General features: G+C 44.0%; 1 protein-coding gene and 1 long non-coding RNA gene across 4 annotated transcripts; one reads left to right on the forward strand and one right to left on the reverse strand.

Moving 5' to 3' along the window:
• Nucleotides 1-594: 594 nt before the first annotated feature.
• LOC310767294 lies at nt 595-2,674 on the reverse strand. Its single transcript, XR_014550849.1, has 3 exons — nt 2,599-2,674; nt 1,959-2,052; nt 595-1,151 (listed from the first exon to the last, which is right to left on the reverse strand). It is a non-coding gene; the product is annotated as an uncharacterized lncRNA (long non-coding RNA).
• A 253-nt stretch (nt 2,675-2,927) lies between these two features.
• E2F3 (E2F transcription factor 3) lies at nt 2,928-26,268 on the forward strand. Of its 3 annotated transcripts, none has more exons than XM_083623905.1 (7): nt 2,928-3,665; nt 15,163-15,274; nt 16,535-16,754; nt 19,062-19,220; nt 19,816-19,930; nt 22,004-22,139; nt 23,911-26,268. In XM_083623905.1, exons 1-7 carry the CDS (start codon nt 2,943-2,945, stop codon nt 24,174-24,176), a joined length of 1,731 nt encoding a protein of 576 aa, XP_083480031.1. In that variant the 5' UTR covers nt 2,928-2,942; the 3' UTR covers nt 24,177-26,268. The 3 variants fall into 3 exon arrangements, with proteins under 3 accessions (XP_083480031.1, XP_083480030.1, XP_083480032.1); XM_083623904.1 differs by lacking the exon at nt 2,928-3,665 and adding an exon at nt 4,333-4,596; XM_083623906.1 differs by lacking the exon at nt 2,928-3,665 and adding an exon at nt 13,562-14,732.
• The last annotated feature ends 207 nt before the right edge of the window (nt 26,269-26,475 follow it).

The following is a 26,475-nucleotide window of genomic DNA, read 5'->3' on the forward strand; positions in this document are numbered from 1 at the left end:
CAACAAGGCTTATGGAACAATAAAAACAAACCCCAGTCTCCCCAACACTTCAGTATAATCACCATTAATCATTCTGGCTGCTTCTGTTCTTGATAGATAATATCTTGAGGAAATGCTGTTGACCGGTGCTCTTAAAATACATTCTTTGCTGCTTTAAAAGACATTGTTTGGGCTACAAATGTGCTATGGATATACATCACACACAATGCCTGAAGAAGAGTTTTGTGAAATTCTCTAAGATTTTCTTAAGATTATTATTTATAAAATACCTCAACGTACATCTTACAAAGAAACATAAGTAAACAAGGCAGGTCACAAGGAGCTTACAGTGTGAGAGCCAGTGTGGTGTAGTGGTTAAGAGTGGTAGTCTCGTAACCTGGGGAACCGGGTTCGTGTCTCCACTCCTCCACATGCAGCTGCTGGGTGACCTTGGGCCAGTCACACTTCTTTGAAGTCTCTCAGCCTCACTCACCTCACAGAGTGTTTGTTGTGGGGGAGGAAGGGAAAGGAGATTGTTAGCCGCTTTGAGACTCCTGAAGGGGAGTGAAAGGCGGGATATCAAATCCAAACTCTTCTCTCTTCTTCTTCTAAATGAGAATCATGGAAGTAATAACAGAGGGAATAAAAGGCAACAAATTCCCAAAAGAAGGGAAGACTGGAAGCTGAGTAAAAGGTAGCATAGAATTAATGTGACAAACAAAATTACACTTATTTGAGCTAAGTGTGAGTGGTAGAGCAACATACGGTGAGCAGGCATCTACTTGTACAACAGGGCTTCTCCTTCTTTTCCTACCTCCTTCAGCCTCCCATGTGCCCCCTAAATCAGCTCTAGGGGGTTGAGGAACCCTCCAGAGCAGACTTTCTGGGCATGTCAGGGGCCCCACTGCACACATGGATTTAGGAAGAAAGGGCGCTTCTTTATGCTGAGTCAGACCATTGGTCCACCTAGCTCACTTCATTGGTTGCCGCTTTCCAGGATTTTAGACCAAAGACTCTCCAAGCCCTACCCAGAGATGCCAGGGATTAAATCTGGGACCTGAACACATAGCAGATGGTCTATTATCCCTGAGTCATGACATTCCCCTTTTCGACTGTGCAACCCTGGATGTTGACCTATGGCTTTGATCAAATGTTTTGAAAAGATCTGAAGGCTGAGAGAGAGTGATTGAAATAATTAAGACTTTTATCCAAGGGGCAGAGAGGGAGAGGTACATTTTCACATTGTACAGGGAGAAGCTGTGATCTGGTGGCAGGTTGGGTGGGAGAAGCAGAGGCAGAGAGGCAGGGGAGAGAGAAAAATCAAAGCCAGAGTTTCATGGCTGATCAAAAGAAGGGATGGCAATGCTGTCATTTCATAAGGTAAAGGTAAAGGGACCCCTGACCATTAGGTCCAGTCGTGGCCGACTCTGGGGTTGCGGCGCTCATCTCGCTTTATTGGCCAAGGGAGCCGGTGTACAGCTTCCGGGTCATGTGGCCAGCATGACTAAGCTGCTTCTGGCGAACCAGAGCAGCGCACGGAAACGCTGTTTACCTTCCCGCCAGAGCGGTACCTATTTATCTACTTGCACTTTGAGGTGCTTTCAAACTGCTAGGTTGGCAGGAGCAGGGACAGAGCAACGGGAGCTCACCCCGTCGCGGGGATTCGAACCGCCGACCTTCTGATCGGCAAGTCCTAGGCTCTGTGGTTTAACCCACAGTGCCACCTGCGTCCCTCTTTTCTCTCTCATTTTGTCTCTCATTTCATAGAGAGTCTAATAAAGGAGAGGACAGTTGCTTAGGAAAGATATGTAGTTCAGTTTTAGACATGCAAGTTAGGATAGTGATCTAGGGTTTCTAGACTTCAGGCTGAATCCCAGGCCTATGATTGGTTTGAGGAATCTGAAAGCCTTTGCAGGAGATGGAGAAGTTAAGCAAGCAAAATCAAAAGGGTTTAATAAATTAGCAATAGTTCTAATTACTTTTCAACGTGACCTGTTCAATGCAGTATCCTCCAGACTTCCAAATTCAATGCAAGGGAATATGGTCACAACACTTTTTCTCTGTACAAAATGCCTATAAAAGAACATTCGGGATAAAATGAAAATAACTTATATTACAATGGACAGAAAAGAAGAGGTTCACATCATCTGGGGAAGTAGATTCTGGAATGTAAAAGGGTATGTTTGAACAATATTTGTTTATAATTAAAACAACAACAGCTGTCATTTGGAACACTTCTTGTCTTGGGTAAATAATTGCATATCTGTTTCAAAGAATCATAGAATTGTAGAGTTGGAAGGCACACGCCGAGGGTCATCTAGTCCAACCCCCTAGCAATGCAGCAATGGAAACAAAGGTTGCTAGGCTACATTCATTTTCATAACACTTGGCAAGTCTAGACAAGACTTATTTACAGCGCTGTCAGTATACATATAATGTCTGATTAAGATCCCTGAGTTCAATGGGACTCTGTCTCAGATACTTGTGTAATACCGCCGATCAAACTTATTCGAAGTACTGTATGTCTCATTGAAATCAGTGCTTACTTCTGCAAACAAGTCTAAGACCGCGCTATAAAATGTAATTTCTGACGAGTTCTGAGTTCTCCCATTCACTCACTTGTGAGACCAATTTCGCTGGCCTTCAGCCAGGCACCTGCGGGCTTTCCCTGCCTTTTCCAAGCTCGGGAACTCGCGCAGCTCAGCGCCAGGAGAAGTAGAAGGAGGAGGAGGAGGAGGAGGGAAAGCAGTCAGCCCGGCGTACGGAATCCCAGCCGCTCAGAAGGGAATCCCCCGAAGCCGCAGCCAATGGACAAGCACTATGCAAAACAGGGCAACCCCGCGCCTTCGCAGCCCAATGAGGAGCCGGCAAAGTCCCGAAGCCGCTCGCGATTGGAAGGCACGGCCGAAAGAGCAAACCAATGAGACGGCGCTGCAGGCTTGGCGTGGCGAGGGGGCCTGGCTATGCAAATCCGATTTGAAAAGCGGGCGGGAAATCTGAGTTTCGCGGGAGGCTCTTGGCGCGTAACCCTTCTCCCTTCCCTTCATTCATTGTCAGCGGCAGCCGCCGCCGCTGCTTCCTGGAGCCATTTTCCAGGCAGCCCCAGCGCGCGGCAGCGGCCGGGCTCCATCCGTGGCATCTGCCCGCCGCGCGGGCTCGCTCGCTCTCGCGACGACGCCTCCGGCAGCCGCAGACCCCCCGCTACCCCCGGCCCGGACCATTTCGAGTCCGGCGCGGGCATCGAGCGGCGAAAGAGCTCGGCAGGCCGGGCGGGGGGCGGCGGCGGCGGCGGAGCAGCGCCAAGGGTGGGAGGAGACTCCGCTCCGGGCGCAGGCAGACCCACAAGGGGAAGGATGCGGAGGAGAGCACTGCAGCCACACGGCCTCGCTGCTCGGCCGCCCTCGGCTCCCATGGACTCCGCGGCGGCGGCCTCTGCCGTCGCCGTCAGCTTCCCTGCTCGCTTCGCTCCCGCCGCTGCTTTCCTCCAGATCCGCAGCAGTTCCGGGGCATCCGCGCTGGGGGCGCCTTGGGTCTCCTCCTGCTTTCCCGGGGCGGCGGGCAGCGGGGCGGAGGGCGCCCGGCCCAGTCTCGTGGGCAGCGGCAGCGCCTTGTGCTGCACCCCGCACGGGCCCTCCGGACGGACGGCGTTGCTGCAGCCCGCCCTGGAAAGTGCAGGCCGACCCTCGGTAAATGCCTCCCTCCCTCCCCAATCTTGTGCATGTCTGGCGGGGCTCAGCCCTCCTCCCACACCGGGGTGTGTGGGGTGGGGTGGGAGAGGAAGCCCGCCTGCCTTGGATCGCTCTGTTTTGCTAGAAACTTTATTACTGTATTATGATTATTATTATTTCCTGGCCCCTCTTAGCGCAGGGTGGGTTCTTGTGGGCCGGGATTGTGGGGGGAGGGAAGCGATCAGAGTCTTCCCACTCGGTGCAAAAAACACGCAGGGGGGCCGCGGGTGCCGTTCCCTTAAGGAAGAGGGTCGGGGGGGGAGGCGTCTCTTGCGCCCGTCTCCCCCCTCAATTTCTGGTGGCTGGAACAAAGAGAGCGCAGCAGAGGCCGGTGCTGCAAGCTGCGTGCTTGCCGGACTGGGACACCCGTGACATCGGTGCGCGGGGCACGGGACCTCGGCTCTTGTGTGCGGCTGCACTGGAGGGGGCGGCCGCGGGGAGGGGGCGCGCGATCCGGCTGCCCCCCCTTCCCTGGGGGCGGCGGGTGGGGTTCAGGGTCTGCCTCGGCAGCATGGCCGTGGGGGAAGGGGGAGGCTCTCTGTCCCGCTGGTCTCCTTTTCGCTTCACCCCCGGACTCGGCGGCGGTGACGTTTCGCACACGTGCGCTGAGGCCGCGTCTGTGACTGGGAGCCGGGCGAAGGAGGGAGAGGGAAGGAGGGGGGCGCGGAGCCGAGCGGGGGGAGGGGGACACACAAACGCGCGCACACACACGCTCCTTCTTCCTCTGGCCTGGGCAACCGCGCAGCGCAGCGCACACCCGGACACACAACAGCGCGCGTGTGCCCGGGTCTCTGCCTTCCTCCCTCTCTCGCACACGCGGCCCTTCCTGCTTCTCAACTCTGGGAGCTGCCGGGGGGCACCGCTAGGCTTGGAAATGCCCCTGCAGCAGGTAGGCTGGGGGAGGGGGGCGTGTGGGCTCTTTGGGGGTGCGGTGGGGGGGGTCGGGCACTTTCAGAACTGGCCGCCCACTGAAGGAACTGTGTTTCATTTTCCCGGCAGAGTTTCTCAAAATTCAAGCACTGTCCTTTTACTGGGGGGGCATTAAAGTTGGGGTGCTAGGTTATATTTAAAAAGTACCCCCTCACCTCCCCCCATCTTGCCCCTCGACTGGAATGACCGTGGGGTCACCCTCCCCGCCCCTGAATGCGGTGTTTTCCTTCCTGTGGCTGAGCTGAGTTGGGCCTCTGCCTGTCACTGGAGATGACTCCCTGAAAGTTGGGACGGTTCAAGTAACTGCTTCAGACCACCGTTGCCTGTGTGCCGCTTCATGTTTGAAATGACTTCAGGGCTTGGGTGTGGGGTCAGGGTGTGTGGGGTGAGCTTGGGTCAGTGCGGGGTTTCAAACTGAAACTTCCACTTGTCTTGTTTCCAACTCTTCTTCTCCCCCCCCCCCCTTCCTGTTAAGTATAATTCGATTATAATTTCTTTACTGATAAGGTGGTGGAAGGGTGATGTCTGTGAGGAATGGAATGTTTTTTTCCCCTTTAAGTTGGAAAAACCCTGTTGTGTTAGGCTTATAAACTGTGGGAATGTGGTTTGTAGGCTACAGAATAATTAAGTTACTGCACCCTCTCGACTTCTCCTCTGAAGCTGTTCCTGGAGGCCTTTTCGTACCTGTTTGTTATAACTTATAAACTTTCCACAGGAGTTAGTAGTTCAGAAGCAAAATGAAGTTTGGATATACAAGTGGCAGTGAGGAGATAAGAGACAGGAATAGAACCCCATTTTTCTTCTTGCTGTGTAAGGAAATATAGGCCTGCAAAATAGGACACAGCCATAAAATGGGGAAGCTGCTAGGTGTGGTCTTCAACTTTGGGGCAGCCCTATTTTGGGCCTTTCTGGACCAGAAGGCCTTTTCTGTTTGTTGAATTTTGAGCCTTTCTATGGGTATTGTCAGGTAGCTAAGTAGGCTTACACTGATAGGTTTGAAAAGAGTGCTTGACAGTATGTATGCATGCTTTTGGGAATGACCTTTCTTGCCCCAATCACCATGACATTGTTTTGATGATGTAGGATACCACACCACTTATTTTGTATGATCTAACATTTGAACCTTTCTTTTTTAGGCTGAGGCTTATACCCACAACATGACTGTTGCCTTGATCATCTCTGTTTTGTTTTTTGTCTTGGCTGTTCGCTCAGTTGAGAGAAGGCCTATAGCCAACTGACAGGATTGGAGGGTAGAGAAAGAGAAAGACAACCCAAATTTCAGCTCCTTTTAAATAAAGTGAATGGTTCCATCTTTCTTACCCTTATCAGCCTTCAAATCAGGTTATTAAAATAATCAAACAAATGCCATCTCACCACTATGGCAATTCAGGGTTAAACATGCAGTAAGAATTAAAATGTATGTATGAATCACATTAAAATGGCCTAATGGACACTTTCTGTAAATTGGAGAGTGTTAATATAAGCTTTTGTCATATGAAGCATGCTCTCTAAGGGATTTGGGATGGTGAGATAAGGCTTTAAATCTTGATGACATCAAGCCAGGCATCTGCCATAGTGCAGATATATTTCATGTACTACCAAATGGTATTGAATCTGGAAAACTGATCGCCCAATTGTCTTTCATAGTATTGGTCCCATAGAAACTCTGTCTGTCTGTCAAGTAGCAGATGATTACTTGTGTTGTGAAGAAAGCCTATTTGTAACATGATGGTTGTGTGGTTTTCAATGAGAAGAACAGTCTGTTCTTATTCCAGTGGTAGTGTCTACAAGTATAGATATTAGAATGATTTAACACATGTGCAAATCCTTGTTCTACCACAAATTCTGCTCAGAAATGGGTTGTCTGTTGCTGAGAGCAGATTCTGTGATCTAGGCCCTTGCCCATGGTGACTGGGCACTCCAGTACATCACACTAATTTAGGTGAAATTTTAGAGAAGTAATTTTAAAAAGACTTTACCTTCAACGACCCTTTTCTATGTCATCTGTTGGGGCCTCTACATGGCAGAAGTTCTGGGGTCTCATATAGCTAATGTAGTGAAGGTTAATGATTTATCAACTAATATGAACTATATTATTTTCTGCCTTTTCTATATTGTGGCGGGCATTAAAGTCCACAATGTATGCCAGCAAAAAAAAAAAAAAAGAAGAAAAGAAAAAGGACACCATAGTGTTTCTAGTGACAGTTTATAGTTGATTTCGTGCTCTACAAATACACAGAATTTGGAAAGTAAGAGTCTGAACTTATATGCCTGAAACAAACTATGGGCAAGTAGATAGTTGTATTCATATCACTTCCTGGATACGGAAGTACAGTACTTGTACAAATAGGACATGTATTGGAATACACATTGAAAGAGGATACTAGCTAACTGCATTGCTTTCACTGGGATGCTTATTTGTACCCGTGTTTCGGGCGCAAGTAGTTATGCCTATGTATCTTTCTTTTCTTTTTTTAGAATCTGATTAGAGTTGGATCAGGGCAAGGAACTACTATGATCCTGTGACAATTTCAGATTTTAAACTCTGAATAATACAGGCATAGTTTATATTCTCTTAAATTAAGATACACATTTAGAGCTGTGCCAGCAGTTTGTATTCCTCTAGAACTTGAAGCTTGCTGTGTAGTGGAAAAATGAATATTTGATCGCTATCTGCAAATACTGCTTAGGATGTCACACAATGTTATTAGTTTGTGGCATATCAACTGGCATATCATGGGGGTGGGGGCAGAAGAATTAAATCCCAAATTCTGCAAAGCCTTCCTTGCCTTGTTGCATAGTGAAAATGCTTGTAGCCCATCATGGAAGTGGCTAAGGCTTGAATTAAACTAATACATAACTCATAAGAACCTAGAGAATAGGGACCTTTGGTTCTATCATGGCCTCTTAAAGAATCTTTTAAGTAGGATTTCTGATCATCTTGGATAATTTTGATATAAATGGAAAAGTTAGATATAAGATCTGTGCCTAAGTGATTAAGATCTGAGAGCTGAGAAAGTTAATGATTAACAGTGCAATCCTAACAAATTCTTCTTAAAAGTACTATTTACTTCATTTGGGCTACTTCCAGGTACGTGAGGTAAGATTGTGGCCTTTTATTCTTTAGGGCAGTTCAACCTAACCATAACCTCCCACATAAAAGTTTTCAGTGAGCAAGTTGGGGTCTCTTAGGTCTGTGATGCCCGAGATTATTGTTTCCAATAGTGATTTGATTCTCTGGCAGAATTTGAGTTGTGGATTCCTAAGAACAGCAAGGTACCGGTATGTTACGGCTTCTTAACTGTATGAGCACTCATATGTTAGTAGGTGTTTTAGGACTGTGAAGTAGCCTGTTTTAGAAAAACAACCCAAGCAAGGTATCTGGGTAAGATGGGGATGAGACATAATCCATTCAAAGAAATAGAAATAAAATTCTGATAGTATGGAAGGTGCATTTGCTCTAAAATGGACAAAAAAATCAAACAAGGGTTAAGTTGAGAGAAGCGGTTATAAAATACTGGCCCCAGTTCAGAGAAAGCTAGTTGTGCCTTGTTTAAATTGATGGGACTTGTTAGACTGAAGTCCTGTACACACTTGTCTGGGTGTAAGCCCTGTCTGAGTCGACAGGCATAGGATTGCACTGTTCACTACTCAGTGGGGGGATGAACTTGTGTATTGGGGTACACTGCCTTTGCAGCTTGCTGTCTTATCCTGCTCATGTTAACAAAAAGTAAAATCAGTGGTGCTTCATTTGAATTAAATTTCCCTTAAGACTGGACCATTCGTATTTCTTAAAAGGTAAAGGGACCCCTGACCATTAGATCCAGTCGTGGCCAACTCTGGGGTTGCGGCGCTCATCTCGCTTTATTGGCCGAGGGAGCTGGTGTATAGCTTCCGGGTTATGTGGCCAGCATGACTAAGCCGCTTCTGGCGAACCAGAGCAGCGCACGGAAACGCCATTTACCTTCCCGCCGGAGTGGTACCTATTTATCTACTTGCACTTTGATGTGCTTTCGAACTGCTAGATTGGCAGGAGCAGGGACCAAGCAATGGGAGCTCACCCCGTCGCAGGGATTCGAACTGCCGACCTTCTGATCGGCAAGTCCTAGGCTCTGTGTTTTAACCCACAGCGCCACCCGCGTAGTTCTTAAGTAGCGTCTTAAAGTGAAGTAGGTTTGAACTGATTTGGGGAATTGGACGCTGAGATAATTAGTGCTTTGAATGCTTTACTTTAAATTAGGGCTCTCTTTTTGGTCCTGATGAGATGATTCTGTGATTCAGATACCATCTACAGCAGGGCTAGCTGACACGGTGCCATCCAGATGTTGCTGAACTATAACTCCCATCAACTCTAACCATTGCCTATGAGGACAGGGGATAATTGATTTGGAGTTTGACAACATCTGGAAGGTACTGCATTGACTACCCTTCATCTGCAGGATGGTAAGTATTCCAATCTTTTTTAAGGCAGCTAATTGATTTTAACAGAAACATACTCCAGAGTCCTGTGGCCCATTGACGTTAGCTACAGGGAGTGTGGCTTAGTGCATGTCTGAAGTGACACACTGGGTTTGTTTCCAAATGGAAATGCATATCTCCCTCTACCCCTAAAATGTGTCTGGATTTCTAGGAAACTGGATATTACAAGTGAAATGATGGTGGAAAAGAGCAGCTAATGAGAGTATGTTTAAAAGATAAGCAACTCACCAAGGAATGGCAGTGAATCCATTAGTAATTTTGGATTGTGAGAGGGATAGAAGCAGCATACAAATTGATCATTTTCAATATTATCCTACCTGAACATTTAATACAATATTGCAAAAAAAATTTTTTCTTGGGTAGGGGTTTGCATGTCATAGAGCTATTCTACCCACCTGCATTTCAGGAGAGCTTAAAACACACACACACACACACACACACACACACACACACACAGAGAGAGAGAGAGAGAGAGTTTTTCATTCTTTTAGAATATAGCTGTCTGCAGCAGCAAAAATGAAGCTTTTGGTGAATCGCTTAAAACAGGCTTCCTCAACCTCGGTTCTCCAGATGTTTTTGACCTACAACTCCCATGATCCCTAGCTAGCAGGACCAGTGGTGAGGGATGATGGGAACTGTAGTCTCAAAAAACATCTGGAGGGCCAAGGTTGAGGAAGCCTGACTTAAAAAATCACCTTTTCCCACCTGATTGGCAAAAGTGATCTCTCTTTTTCTGTTTAAAATGCTGTTTATATGATCTGCTCATATAAAATGAAGGCTGCTTTTGCAAAGGAATTCGGCTTTTTTTAAAAAAAAAAAAAAAACCCCACATGCTCTTCAACTGTAAAGCCATTATCAAGATAGTACTTTGGAGATTATTGCTGAGGGGAGGGTGGCAGTAAAGTTCTTGTTTCTGAAATATTCTCCACATTCAGCAACTCCACACCTGGATTGCTATGTTCTACCTCGGCTGTCGGAGGCAGCTGCTGGGACACGGGTGGCACTGTGAGTTAAACCACAGAGCCTAGGACTTGCCGATCAGAAGGTCGGCAGTTCAAATCCCCGTGATGGGGACTGACCGTTCCTCGGTCCCAGCTCCTTGCCAACCTAGCAGTTCGAAAGCACGTCAAAGTGCAAGTAGATAAATAGGTACCGCTCCGTGCGCTGCTCTGGTTCACCAGAAGCGGCTTAATCATGCTGGGAATCACAAGTGGTCAAAGTGCTATTGTGCTCAGGTCCTATTTGGCTGACCACTGTGAGAAAAGGATGCTGGACTGGATCAGGTCCACTGACCTGTCCTAGCAGGGCTCTACTTAACATTCTTTTAAAAGGTTTATTGAAAGCATGAGACCATAATTTTTAACATTTATGCTTATTAGTATTGGAGCAGTTCTCATGTAAGCCAATCATTCATGCTATGCTCTTAAATGTTTGGGGGAAAGTGATGAAATCAGGAGTTTAGGAATATTTGTGTTTCTGGAAAGGAATATTCTGCTTTGATTGCTTTATATGGAAATAACTTGTCATTTGCAAAAGGGGTACTCCATTATGAACATATTTAGCCTATGTCTGCTTCTCATGTTAGGTTTTGCACTCTAAGTGGACTCCCAAATACCAAATACATACATGCTGAATTACCGGTAGTTGTAAAGGCGAGTCTATGTATAATTCCCTTTTTTAATCTTGACAGCACACAGAAGCAAAATCTCCCATTAACTCTGGATTCCCATTTAGTTCAGACCAATAAACTATGGTTAAAAGCTTCAGAACAATGCAGGTTATGGAGCAATGCTGTGAAGTTGGCTTCATACCCAGGCTTGTCAAAAAGTCATTAACCATGGTTTCCTGCTCCAGAAGGGCACCATGGTCAATGGTGCCAAAAGCTGCTGAGAAATCAGTGGAAACCAACAGCTCACACTTAAATAAAACCAACTCCCATCGCCTTGCTATTTTTCTCCCCATAATTTTACCCTCCCCTTTGCTGGTATGCAATTTATGATAAGGGGAACTAAAGCTTCAAGGAAACACTGTTAACTACGTTTTATTCATGAATTATGTTGGTGGCTGAAAAACATAGATGGAGTTCTGTGTGTTTTTCAAATAACTTGATTTACAGAAAGTGCCTAAGCCTGCAATCCTATGCAAACTTATTTCTCAGTAGATGGGCATAAGATTATGATATAAAACTGTGAAACTTGCAATTTAGAATGAGGGTTTCCATATGAGTCATGCTAGTGCAGCTGCAAAGGTTAGGTTACATGTTCTTGGAAGTCACTGGTAACCATTCTGTACTTAAAATGGTTTCTGTGATATTTCAGAAGCCATTTCAGGTTATTTCGGAAGCCATTTCAGGTTGTTTTTTTGGGTTGCCACCTTATGGAAGATGTCAGCATCCAGCTGTCTTTTACAAACTTCAGGTTAGCTTGTACTGACTGAAGTAGAAAAGTCAACAGGCTTAATACCCTTATTTATATGTTTACAGATTAACTGTAAGACCAGGATCCAAAGAGCTCACTGGCCACCTTCAGATATTTGCCAAACTATAGTTTAGTGTGACTAGAACAAGCCTTAGCTGGCCTTGGGGACTTCTTTTCAACCAAGGAGACACTTGGGTACTTTTGATTATGTTGCTCTTCAACCACAACATGTATCATCCCAACTGTGGTTATTGTTAACTGATGAAAACACAGCACCTTTTAAAGTACATCATATATTTAAATGTAAAGGGGCCCCTGACCATTAGGTCCAGTCATGACCGACTCTGGGGTTGCGGTGCTCATCTTGCTTTATTGGCCGAGGGAGCCAGCGTACAACTTCCGGGTTATGTGGCCAGCATGACTAAGCTGCTTCTGGCGATCCAGAGGAGCGCACGGAAACGCTGTTTACCTTCCTGCTGGAGTGGTTCCTATTTATCTACTTGCTCTTTGACGTGCTTTCGAACTGCTAGGTTGGCAGGAGCAGGGACCGAGCAACGGGAGCTCACCCTGTCACAGGGATTTGAATTGCCGACCTTCTGATTGGCAAGCCCTAGGCTCTGTGGCTTAGACCACAGCGCCACCCGCGTCCTATATCATATATTTAATTTGTGTGAAATATATATTGGCTTGAATTCTGTAGTTTGTTAATGGGTGGAGGGTGTTGCCCATTGTAGAAGGCATGGATTTCTCTAGGTACATGCTCACCTCAAGTAATTCTTGTAGTTTTCAACATCTGAATTGTTGCAGACCAAGATCTTTCAGGAAATAAGTGGCTGCTGAGATTGTGACTGCTATGTACAAGACGTGCATATTTGCATTTTCAATTTGCAGCTGAAGGTGCTGCTTGAGTTATTATTAAATCTCCCCCCTCCCCACTCTCTCTCACACACATATCTTGAGGCAGGTTGCCACAGATCCGTGGTTTAATTTTAAATTCTGTGTCCAATGCCCACATAACAAAGCTGAAACCCTTTCAATCTTCCAATGCCTACCCCATCATATAAATCCAAATCTAACAGCCAGCTCAAAAGTTGTAAGGCTTCTGTAAGAGGCTGAAGATTGGTGCACTTCAAAGGAGACAAAACTACACAGTTGTGGAAACAACCCCTAAGAGTCTGCAGTACTGTTGCATACATACCTGAAACCAAAATGGACTGTGCCAATAAATATGAAGGGTGCATCTTTAGAATGGGGTGTGGATTTCCTTAAATTCTGCAGTAATAGGCCAGTCATTCTCACAGCCCTTGCTTCGAGATATTTAAAGCAGGGGTGGGAACTGTGGCTCACCAGATGTTATTGGACTACAACTCCCATTGGTCCCAACTGGCATGGTCAGCAGTTAGGGATGATGGGGGAGCTGTAGTCCACACACATCTGAGGAGTTGCAGATTTCAAACCCTTTTCTAAATGCTCTCATTTTAATGGCAGTGCTCATGCCAATATATAAGTGGGTGCATGATGGAAGGATGTGTTGAGTGTCAAATTAACTAGTGGGGGACCTATCCCTGAACTAACCTAACATGAACTATATTTCATAGTACATACTTTATAAGTAAGCTTAACTTTCATGGTGGTTCTTTGGAAATTTCCTACTTGAACATGTTTTCTGTTAGAATGCTGTTACAATGGATGCCTTCAGTTAAGTCAAATGTTAGGGCTTTGCAGTAGAAGTGTTAATATAGCCCACAAAGACAGACAACTAAAGGGATGGCATCAGATTAATATGGTGACCACAGAAGTATGTTAAGATATAAAGAGCTGTCTTTATATCAAATCTTACCCAACACTAGGAATGGATTTTCAAGATCTTGGACACCAGCTTAGGTCTACAGGTCAACATTACAGTGGTACCTCGGGTTAAGAACTTAATTTGTTCTGGAGGTCTGTTCTTAACCTGAAGCATCACTTTAGCTAATGGGGCCTCCTGCTGCCGCTGCGCCGCCACTGCACGATTTCTGTTCTCATCCTGAAGCAAAGTTCTTAACCTGAGGTAATATTTCTGGGTTTGCGGAGTCTGTAACCTGTAGCGTATGAAACTTGAAATACCACTGTATTTCAGCCAGATGTTTAAGGAACTGAACTTGATTCCATTTTCTTGCAAAGCATGTATTCTTCTCTGAGCTGTTGCTCCTTTTTTGCCCATATTTCTCAAAAAGTTTCATTTTTAGTGAACCAAAACATGGTGGCAAGTTTGGAGCTCGGATTTGTGGGAAAACTCTTAGTCCCCAAAGACTTAAGCGTAAGATGACTGAAATGTTTTGGTAGTATTTCAAAGCTGTTCTCACCCCATCTATGGTTACCACCATAAAAAAAGGATTGAAATAGCAATGAGTCTCATTAGGCAATTTTACAAAGTTTACGGTGCCAAACCTCATATTGTCTGCATGTGTGTTGTGTTTGACAAATGTTGCCACTGTGGTGGTGAACTTTGCTACTGAGGTCCGTGAAAATGTTAGTCCGTCTGATATTCTAGGTCAAATGAAAAACCTAGAATGTCTTACAACATTTGTTTCTAGCTAACAGCATTCAGTTAACCTGTGTTCATTGTGTATGTTGGCCATTTTTTTAGTTTTCTGACAAATTAAAATATCACGATTATTATAAAATGCAGGAAATAAATAAAATGCATACCACAGAATTCATTGAATAGAGTTGAGGCGACCATATAAAACTTGGCTTGTTATAACATAGTGAATATGGAGACATGGTGAACATAGATATTCTTCTATAACTGGATAATTTTACTTGGCAAAACAACTGTACTTGCATGATTTGGAAATACTGCTAAAGTCAGCCCCTACAGTTGTCACGATGCCCACAGAACTTTATCTGTAGCTGCCACATGAGAACTTCAAGCTATCTGCATGTAGGGGAAGCCTGGTGTAGTATACTAGGAAGTTATATATTTGGAAGAAGAGTTTAGCAGAAGCAACTTTAGGTTGTGTAGCAAAGCATTATTGATGCAGACTAAGTAACCCAGTTAGAATGCAACAATGGTGGGTTATTCACTCAGCTGCTGAATCTTGTTTGTGATCTAGGGCAGACAGTTGAAGCACATAGGAAGGGTGAAAGCGGTCTTGCTATGGCACTAGGAAAGGAGGAGATAGTGAACTATTTGCTTCAGCTGCATAACGAGGAGGTGGGGAAAACTTTGCGATCACAGTCTTTGTTTTGGGGGCCTCAGATCCTAGCCTCATGATGTGCCAGTTGCATGAGACGTCTGCATATTCTTGCATTGCAGGGTTTGGACTGGATAATTCTCAGGGTCTCTTCCAACTCTATAGTTCTATGATTCTATGCCCTAATCAATGCAGGAATATGCAGGCTTTCAACTTGAAGCACTTGTGAGCTTCTATGTTACAGAACACCATTAAGAGGGAGCCTTTGGGGGTGGGTGTCTGCAACAAAATAAAAGCATTCTACAATATCTACAGGCACCTAAGAAGTTGAGAAAGATACATGGATTTCCTGGCTCACCTCCTGACTATAATAATTTCTAGGTCCTGTAAAGCACAACTTCATCTTATAAGGTTGATTTTGCTCTTACGAGAACTCTGCTCTTTTGACAGGCAAAGCGAAGACTGGAACTGGGAGGAAGCGGACAGCAGTTTTTGGCTGAAGGACTAAGAACGCCGAAGGGGAAAGGGAGAGCTGCAACTAGAAGTCCAGATAGTCCCAAAAGTAAGGAACATTTTTTTGTTAAATGTGTTGCAAAGAGCTTCAAAGCATTATGTTACCGTTCTGGATTTTGAATCACTGCTCCTTGCCCATTGATCAAGCCAATGCATTCAGTGTGTTCTCAGGTACCCTTCATGGTTGCTTTTGCTCTGACTAAAATTATCAGCCCCTGTCTCACATTGCAGTTTTGTTCTACCATGTATGCAGGATCAGGGGTGAGGAAGCTGTGGTTCCCCAGATATGCTTATACTCCCTATCAGCTCCAGTGAGCATGGCCGGTGGTCAGGGTTGATGGGAGTTGTAGTCCAATCCAACTGTACAAGTCTGTGATTCTATCTCAAAGTATCTGGAGGGCCACAGGTACTGCTATTGAGCTAGATATTAGTCTTCATGTGTTCTCTAGCTTGTGGAAAGTGAACATATGAGGGTGGGGGATAGCAGATGAAAGTGAGCTAGTTTTATGCACATACATGTGGGTTGACTTTGCAATTGCCCTCCATGACTTGGAAGGAAATCTTCTGAAGTGGGGGCTACTTGTCCCCCCATGTTCTAGAATTGTGGAAAATCAAGGTTATTGCCAACAAAGAAAGGCTTGACGTTCATCATGCGTTGAGTGAGTTCTAGCCATTTGCTTCACTCCCTTGCTTTTGAGGTCTTCAGTAGGACTGTCGCTTGGAAGCTGCCTAGTACAAGTAAGGGAACTTTTGTCTCCATCATGGACTGAGCCTTCTGAATAAACGTGCCCACTATGTTGCTTCTGATTTATATGTGCAAATTATTTTGAATGTGAATGCAGATTTTTTAAAAAGCTGCTCTTGGGGCTACAATGCAGGATACACACATTCAAAATAAATGCTTAACATGTTAAGAGTTACATTGAATGTCACAACAGAGAGGTATTGGTCATAACTGGAGGGTGGTTGAACTGAGGTAACTGTTTTTAAAGCTTCTGTTAGCTTGTTATTTACAAGCTGGTGATGCACAAAATCACAAAGCACTTTCTACCTTTCTCTTACATATAAAGCTATACCTCAAGTTTATTCGCACTGTCTTTTCTTTATACAATAGATATGGCTTGAAAGTTCACATGCCTCGAGAAAAGCAATGGAAAAAGGTGCTCGAGCCTAGCTGCTCTATGGATGTATAATTTTGAACTGGCTCTGAGTGGTTCCATGTACAATTCACACAATTACTCCCAATAACTCAGAAGGTTTAAAAAAGAGTTCAGCTTCATAATCATCATGAATTTAATTTTTCTTCAAGCTCCCAAATCCCCTTCAGAAAAGACGCGATACGATACATCGCTGGGTCTTCTCACCAAGAAGTTTGTTCAGCTTCTGAGCCAGTCCCCAGATGGTGTCGTAGATTTGAACAAAGCAGCAGAAGTCCTTAAGGTACAAAAAAGGAGGATTTATGACATCACCAATGTCCTGGAAGGCATTCACCTCATTAAAAAAAAATCCAAGAACAACATTCAGTGGATGTAAGTATCCTAGTGCTATATTCTTGTTGCCTACAGGACGGCCTTGCACTTTCACATTTCATTTTCACAAAAGTATTTTGTATGCTGGAGAGTAACAAGAGTTATTCCACTAAGCTTTACTCAGAGTAGGCCTACTGAAATCAATGAACACCGCTAAGTTAAATCTACTCTGAGTAAAACATAGTTGACTCCCACCCAGGGAAATTTAATCTTGCCATTCACGGAGGTATCTTATGACGTGGTCTGACTGTGTGTGTTTGGATTGGCTGTAGGTCAAGGCCACATATCACATGGAATACATTGGGAAAGGGAATGGTGGCTTGCAAACCACTGCCTATAATACTTGGTCAAATGAGGCTTATTCAGTGGCAGCGTCCCTCTGCTTGTCAGGTGCTGTGGACAAACCTACAACATGTTTTACTTATGAGCTGCTTGGAGTCCTCTGGCTACCAGTGGAGACAGACAACTGAATTCTGATGTGCCCAAAGTGATTCAGCTACATTCTCATGGCTTACTCAAACATCTAGAAATATTATGTAGCACAGCCCTTTCCTTGATATTGTATTTTGAGTGTGGTTGGTGGCATATTTTCACATTTCTTTAAAAAATAAAATAAAAGCAACTTCTCTGTATGTAGAAACTGGTATATTATGGGAAGTGAGCCCTCTACTCTCCTTATCCACTAGCTTTCTATGGCTGGGGACTTACTTGCCCAGGGGGAAAAAAAGAAATATATTTTTTTTTCACTTGTAATTCAGAGCTACAGTCCAGAAAGGGATCAAATTTTGCATGTTTAAGCTTATGCTTAAATAATGCACACGAAGCATTTTGAGCTGTGGTCAGGGACAATTTGGGTCAGATCCACACCATACATATGAAAAGCACATTTATACCACACAGTCATGGCTTCCCCCAAAGAATCATGGGAAATACAGTTTGCCTCCAGAGAGTCATTTTAGCACCCTTAACAAACCACAGTTCCCAGGATTCTTTGGGGGAGGCCATGAGAAGTCTATGCATGGTGCAGGTGTGAGTTTAGACATCCCCAGCTCAAGTACACATGTTACGCCAGCAGTACTGTTGAGAGTTTGCTTGTTCTGAAGCTTGAGCATAGCCTCAGTAGAAATTTGGTTTTAATACGGTGGTGGATATTTTGGGGTGAGCTTGGAAGAGTGGCTTGCCCGACAGCTACATAATGAGTTCATGACTGAGTTGAAATTTGAACCAGAAGTTTCCAGTTCATAGCCATGTACTTCCCATTAAATGAGATGAACTTTAAATTTGATCCAGATATGGAGGTGGCGTACATTCAACTTGAGAATTTTGATACTTGATGGTATTGATCTCTTGGCAAAAAGATACTTTGCAGCACATGTGCATTTCTTATGTGCTTTGACTTAATTCTTCTAAAACAGGGAATATAATGGTTGGACTAAGAAGTGAGAATCGATTTTTTTCTTAGTCTGAAACTCTTATTATGGGGTCCTGCTTGGACTTGGGTCCAAGTGGAGAAGCACCCCACTATCCACTACCCAAAGGTCCGGAAGAGGCTCTCTCCCTCCCCCCCCACCACATTTCTTACTATATAATGAAATTGCAAGAATGTAATCATGCTACAGTTCACATGGCTTCACTGTTTATAGGAAAGTGGGAGGTGCTTCAGAGAGTATGTTAGCAAGCAGCTCTCTGAAGCACCTCCCACCCTCCTTCAAAAGGGTTTGGGAGTAAAGTATGCTGTGAAGGAAGTGTGCAGCTTGGGGGGTTGGGCTGGGTGTAAAGGAAGGAGGGCTTGGCCAGGTGTGGGGGAAGTTGGGGTTAGTGAGCAGAGCAAGCAGGAGCAGCAGCTCTTTGTTATTAATAACTATGTGCAAACACTGAATCTTAAAAGTAAATGACAAAAACAAATGGAACTAGAGAGCGTTTTCAAACATGCAGCAAGAGTCACGGCCACTAAAAGAAAGTTATGCCCAAAATGCCATTAGTAAATGGTGTTTTGTTATCTTTGCACATCAGGTAAGGCGCACCATCCTTCCAGAAGGAGATAATCATGGGTGGAATCTGGAAATCCCTCTGTATACGTATGGAATAAAGTGAAACAATGTTTTAAAAAGGAGATATTGTTAAGCCTCGCCTCTCGCCAGCTTGCTTTGATGTGCTAGTTTTTCAGACGGTGCGACTCGCCAAATCTTCAGCGCTCAGCTTCTTCTGAACTGAATAGTCACATGAAGTTTTAAGAGAAACTCTTGTCTTGTCTGGACCGGGGAACTTTAGGAATGCCTGTGAAGTGTCTGTTCACTTGTCTTGTAGGGGCTGCAGTCTGTCGGACTTTGGGGGCATGTTGGCACACTGTCAAGGCTTGTCCAAGGAGGTGGCAGAACTCAACCAGGAAGAGCAAAAGTTGGACGAGTTGATACAAAGCTGCTCTCTTGACCTAAAGCTACTAAGAGAAGATTCTGAGAATCGGAGATATCCTTTTATATCAGATAGGCTGAACTCATTTGGGAAATCTTAACATTTCTCTAACTGCTAGGGGTAGTGGATTGTATTGGTGGTATTAATGATATATTGCAGCAGGCATGATGCTTACTTATAGCTATTCTGATAATTTTATATCGCATGTAAGTAAGCGGTTTTAAACTCTTTTCATTGTGTAACCTGCCATGGGACCTTTCGGTGAAGGGTGGGTAATAAATGAATTATAATAATGATATTTTTCAAACTACAACTGATGTTCTGCAGTCGCAGCTCACTTCAACACTGTTTGGATTCTAGTTAATACAAGACTGATTTGTTGGTGTAATTTCTAAAAACCTTACAAATTATTTCATAATCAAAAAATGTGAAGTATAGCCAAGAAATCTCAACAGATCGCTCCTCGCTTTGTCCAACTTCAGGGCTGTTTCAGTTTCATTCTTATTTATTTTTTAAATTTAGTATTAGAAGTAGGGAGAGAGCAGCTAACAGTAGCCTTGATGTGGGAATAAGTGTAAGAATATTTACTTTAGTGTGCTGATACATGTGACTGAAGGCTGCTGCTGGACAATTCTTTAACAAAGTTTACATTAGCTTATGTTAGATACGAAGACATTCAAGAAATAAGTAGCCTTAAAGACCAAACTGTCATACTTGTGAAAGCTCCTCCAGAAACAAAACTTGAAGTGCCTGACCCAATAGAGGTAAGAATAAAATGCTTATGGTTTTTCTTCTGTAAGTCAATCTTAAAGGTAAAGGTAAAGGTACCCCTGCCTGTACGGGCCAGTCGTGACCGACTGGGGTTGCGTGCCCATCTCGCTTAAGAGGCCGGGGGCCAGCGCTGTCCGAGGACACTTCCGGGTCACGTGGCCAGCGTGACGAAGCTTCTCTGGCGAGCCAGCACCAGCGCAGCACATGGAAACGCCGTTTACCTTCCTGCTATAAAGCGGTACCTATTTATCTACTTGCACTTAGGGGTGCTTTCGAACTGCTAGGTGGGCAGGAGCTGGGACCGAAAGACAGGAGCTCACCCCACCGCGGGGATTCGAACCGCCGACCGTGCGATCGGCAAGTCCTAGGCGCTGAGGTTTTACCCACAGCGCCACCCGCGTCAATCTTACACAGCGTGTAACATTTGCAGTGGTCTTATACCATATTTATGCATAAGCTTTACTGAATGGGATCATTTTTCTATATGGCAATAAAAATGCTCATGGGCAGTCTTCTAATTTTTTGGTTACTGGAACCTGGGAGATCATTCTTCTATCCCTCTCTTTCCTTCTGACTTCTAGATCTTGGTTAACGCTGTCTCATTTATCTTTTTTTGCTCATTCTGTTCCCTGAGAAGTTGGTCTGCTACCACCCCCTCTGATTATTTCACTCATTGTAGTGTTTGTGCCTTGTGCCTTGCTGTTTCGTACACTGACTTTCCACCCTGTACTTCTTAATCTAATTTGATTTTTTTTTAAAAAAATATTGGCTTTTCCACCTTCTAAGACAGCAATGAGGAACCTCTGGCCCACCAAGCCTCCCAGTTTGGTCCACCAGGCCATTTTGGGCAGGCCACACCCACCTGCCGTTAACATTCATTTATTTTTCATTCACCATTTTACTGGTATGCTGCTTTTCCACAAAAAGAATCAAAGTGGCTTACAACAAAAGGGGGGGAAAGAGTACTGTAACACTTCAAAATCAACCATTGCAAGAACTGCTGCAATATCCCTCTAAGAAGGCTTCAGCTGGGCAATTTGGAATGGGCAGCAAGCAGAGGGATGCTGCTGGTGCCGTGTTCCCAGGCCCAATTTTGAGAGGGGGTGCAAACAGGTGCCCCCACAGCAGGCTCCTTCATTGGAGCCTGACTCCGTGCTAGAAGGAGCTGCACTTTGACTGTGGTGCTTGTGCCTGGCGCAGCTCCGCGGGGCCCGGGTCAGGCCTGACCTGGGGAAGGAGAGCAGGTGAGTGGGCGGCAGCGCTGCTGCCCACCATCCTCGGCCACTGCAGCAGCTCTACCACCAAGTCACTTCTGACCCGGCGGCGGAGAGCTGGAGAATCGGTGGCAATACTGCTGCCCACCCTCCTGGGCTGCGAGGCACCTCCTGCCTGGCTGCAGCAGCTCTGCTGCCAGGTCAGACCAGAACAGGAGGAGAGTGGGCAGCAGTTTCCCCACCCCTCTCCTAACCCTGAACTGTGACCTGTGGAGGGCACCCTCTGCGCCGTGCCCCCTTGGGACCGTTCCCCACGTTCCCGCCCCGGGCAACGCGAGCATATGCTCTGCTGCTGGCCTGTTTAGCATTAGCAGTATATTTTGCTGGACCAATTCTCTTTTGGTTTGTAAGCTTTCAACCTACGCAGGGCTTTTCCTTAGGTTAGGCTACCGTCGTTATACATACTTTCCTAGAAGTAAATCCTAGTGAGGTTAGTTGGACTTACTTCTGCATATGCATGCACAGACTTGCACTATTAGTATATTAAGAGTGAAATGGATTGTGAGGTTGCATATGAAGTTGTCCTGAGACAAAGGTTGATGTTCAGGAAGAGAATGTGCCATCCACTTGTTCCTTACGCATAATTTTTATATCATTTGTAAAAGAATAGCAGTCTCACCTGCATGATTAAATGTGCACAGACCCTTGCAGAAACATGTTACTCTTCCACACAAAACTGACTTTGATTAGCACATTGGACCTTATAAAAATGAACCATAAATATCCAGTAGCCGCTTGTAGCATTTTGTTGGCGGAAGACATATTGAAAATGGGGATATTTTGTCTTTGCAGAATAAGCTGATACACTTATCTAGTACCCAGGGGCCTATTGAAGTTTACTTGTGTCCAGAAGAAACAGATTACCACAGTCCAATGAAAACGCAAGATCAGGATCATAATGGAAATATCTCAAGGAATGTTTCCAAAGGTAACATTTTGCCTTTTAAAATTGTATTGACCAAGTATAATTAAAGGGAAAGCGTAATTCAGTCTGTTCAGTTAATAAATGATGTGCTGAATGCTAGATTTCTTTAGACTAAAGGAAGTATGAATGCTACAAGGTGGGGGGAATGTATCTTCCCCCTCTACATTGTCATACTTTATTCAGAATATAGCCTTGATTGTAAGTACTTCCATGCCCTGAGCTTGCCATCTAGGTTGGTGGATGTGGGAAATCACGGACCATAAACTAATTCTGCTGTGCATGTACCGTCATGCATGTACATGTTAAGGCTATCACTATGAGCTGTCTATTTATGCATGATAGGTAATGTCATTTATGAATTATCTCTTGTCACTTAAAAGTGGTGGCTGACTATTTTTGTCTATTGTAAGAGACATGCTCTGTCAAGTTCCAAAACTCTTGTGATGCTCAGAGCATGTGAGGCAGAGCAAAAAAGGGAAAGAGGATAGGTGAGTTTTCCATAGCTCAGAAGGTGGCTTTTGGCTGGTGGGACAGGAAGGAAGGTATTGTCACTACTTGCATTTGCCACAAGTTGCAGCCGTCGCTTCTTCTAGGGCCAGGCAACTATCTACTGGGTCTGCTCTTACCTGCTCTTCATAGCTGTCAACGTTTCCCTTTTTTAAGGGAAATTCCCTTATTCCAAATAGGATTCCTCGCAAGAAAAGGGAAAGGTTGACAGCAATGCCGCTCTTCCCAGGACAGGTTACAAGAATGTAAACATGAAGTATTAAAAGCAGACAACACAATTTACAATCAGAAGAATGCTTCTCCTGCTCCAACCCTCCTGTCTTCTTAGCAGGATGGAGAACTGGTGTGTGGGGAGATAATGTCCGTATGTTGCAAGAGGGGGAGAGTTAAGGGCTAAAGACCTCCCCACCATCACCCGGGTGTATCTTGCCAATAAAATGTCATCCCTATTTGGGAAGGCATTCTTTTTGCCGCAATTACTCCAAATAGCTGCTGGTTGAAAAAGATAGTGTTAACTTGAGCTGTGTCTGTTGACGTTCGCCTTGTCCTTGCTTTCAGTTTTAGGCTGCTTTACGTACAACCATCTTCTGATAACTTTATTTTCATTTATCTCCAGAATAATTGTTATTTGGTTGTTTTGGGTCCACCTCTTGGCCACTTAGATAGAAGGCTGTGTGTGTAACATTCAGCATTGAGAAATGAAACTTCTTTCTTTTTATAAAAGGCCACGTGAGACTTGGTATTGTATCCAATGGTAGTTCTACTCAGAGTAGACCCATGGAAATTTAAGGCTGGCTTGGTTTCATTCATTTCAGTAGGACTACTTTGAACAAATACAAGCTTAAAAACCCATTTGTTACACTGGCGTGGCCAAAAGACCAAATAGCTGTGCTGACTTCTCCAGTGGCATCTTGAGATGAACTCTGCACCTGACAGAAGCAACCGCCAGGAAATATTCCCACCCCCCAAAGATCACAATTTTGGCCTAAACATGTGCATCCCTGCTCAGCACTGAACACAGCCAAAGGGAGGGAAAGACTTGTATCCTAATCATTCTGATGCATTCTTGTTGCTCAGAGCAACCTACCCACTTTTAAAATTGTTTTGTCTACCAAGATAAGCTGTGTAGAGACAGCAACAATAGACGTTGAAGGGAAGGGCTGAGTGGCAAGGGGAGGGGGGAAACATTGACATGCATTAATATTGTAAAATCGTGTGTGCAACCCTCTTACACGTTTCTAAAAAATAATGCTATTTCTTGAAACAGATTTGATTTCTGATAACTCGGGAAGTCTTGACTGTTCAGTAACTACAGCAACCATCTCCCCATTGGCCTCTCCAACCAACCTTCTGCAGCAGACAGAGGACCAAATTGCATCAGGTTTTGAAGGGCCATTTGTAAGCTTGCTGCCGCCTCTACTTCATGAAGACTATTTGATCAGTCTTGGCGAAGAGGAGGGTATCAGTGACCTCTTTGATTCTTACGATTTTGAAAAATTGCCAGCATTGGTAGATGAATTTTTATGCAGCTGATTATCCCTTGTGTCTCTTTTTTCCTCTCTCTCACTCTGCACCCCCACATATTTTTAAAATGAAACCAGAGTACCTGATGTCATTCCATGTTCTCTGTTCTCTTACCTCTTAATCCTTGTCCCATTTCAATATCATAATTTGGAATGCTTGATATTTGGGAAAAAATAATTCTAGAATAGTGCAAACACAGAACTGCAGACTTTCTCATCAGAGTTACCTCAATCCCACGTTCTGGTAGCTACTGGTTTTAGCAAAGTATAGAAGGATGAAATCTGAAATGGAGGAATGATTATACTTTCTTGTGTCTACAAGCTTTGTGAAGGGCTGAAGAACAGTTTTAGTCACACATAGCAATTCTTCCTTTATATTTCAAACTGTGCCTTCCGTAGAGTGTGTGTCTTGAGACTTCAATTTGTATGTTCCGTCATAGTTATTGCAAAAAAAGTGCAAAATACAGAAAGATGTGAGATGGACTTCTTCCAAAGCTTTTGTGGAATGTTTGAAATCTTCTCCATGCCTCTATCTTGGAGGAGTTTTTATATAAAAATGTATTGCAATTCTAAATAAAACAAACTAATGGTGGCCCAAGTGCAACACAGCATATCTGGGACACCCCTAACTAACCTTTTGAAAACTGAAGTTCTGTAGACCAGCTGTTTAACAGAGAGAGGAGGAGAGTGGACAGGGTAAACTGAATCCAGCTCCTTGGTCTCCTTCCTGGACAGTCAGTTGATGGGATTTCACTACCCCCAAAGAGCTACATGCGCACACCCCCATGTGTTGGACAAGGCTGAGAATTGTACACATTTCTGTGAAGTTGTCCACCCACTTTGTGGAATACTTGTGTGGAAATCTGCTTCCACGTGCCTGTAACCTTTAGCTGGATCAGGGTGACCATTTTGCCATAGGAACTAGAAATTTTAAAATTCTATACGTGAGGAAGTCACTTGTTAAATATGAAATAAAAACACACACGTTAAGTTTCATGGTCTGCAGTGTGCAATAGAACTGGTACGTAAACATTTTGTGGTACGAAGTGGGGCTTTGTGTTAAGTGCCTACTAGAGTTGCACTGTGGGCTTCTTCCTGTAAGGGATACTATTTATGCCAAGCTTCACTTATTCAGAACACTGTGTTTATTTTAGTGGATTAGTTGCCTCTGCTTCCAATTTTGGGAGTTGATACAAAGCTGACATTTCACCCAAAGTGTAAATAACATACCTGTCAGTACCCTCTGTAGTGAATTTTAATTTATAACACTTTGCTGGTTTAGGGTATGTGTTCTGAAACTAATACAATTCATACATCTTACACACAGTTGTGTAAAATGTTGCCACTTTAGATGAATTAGCAGTTTGTATTTTTTCTATCTGATGATTAATAAATTAGTAGAATGTTTGTTTTAAATATATATGTGCGGATTTTCTGGTACCACTGATATGCTGCTATAAACACTCACAATTTAAATGGCTGAGTAACAGTATGAAAGCTGTATGAGTGAGCCTTGGAATATAATTGTGTGAAAAAGGCAACACATTAAGAACTGTTAAACAGTGTTAAGTGTGTTTGTGTACAAACATGTGCATAGTTATTCCATTGATTATTTAAGTTGTATGTTCTTAAACTTTAGTCATCTAACAGTTTTGTACAATAGGAATGAATTTGTAAAACCTGCCAGAATATTTTATAGCTGGTTTGTAATTTCTTGAAAAATCTTACTGTGGGTCTGTAAATAAAATAGAGTATTTAAAGTTTGTCTTGTGGAGAAAAAGTAAAAGCGCTGTGAGCATGAACACTTTGGTGGTATGAAGGGGATCTCTGTGGGTAGAATGAAAAAAAGGGGGACTCTAATGTTGTATGCTGTTTTGTACAATTTACATACTTCCCCAATGTGTGAGCAAAATACTAACCTTAATATACCTTTGAATAGTATGCTAGTTCTACAAATCTGTAAAATAATGTAAAAACAAAACAACCAAACAGCTTTGCATTTATAAAGATAACCTGTTCTAGCTGTGATATTGACTCTTCAAATGTATGTACCTGACAGATTTTTTAATGGTAATCAATAAAGCTTTATATCGGTATATAAATTCTTCAGCATTATGGTTACATTTCCTCCCCAGCTACAGCAATGGCTTTGGCAAAGCATTGTATACCAGGGAAGGTATCTTCAGGAGCCGTGAGCAAAATGTACCATAGCTGCACAGTGGTTGGGCTGCCCTGCTTTCCTAACACGAAAAGAAACTGACTGGGTATAAACTGGGGCTGCTCATGGTTGTTTAATGGTATGAATAACA

This window comes from Podarcis filfolensis, assembly GCF_964270895.1.
Source record: "Podarcis filfolensis genome assembly, chromosome: 7".
Classification (NCBI taxonomy): Eukaryota; Metazoa; Chordata; class Lepidosauria; order Squamata; family Lacertidae; genus Podarcis; species Podarcis filfolensis.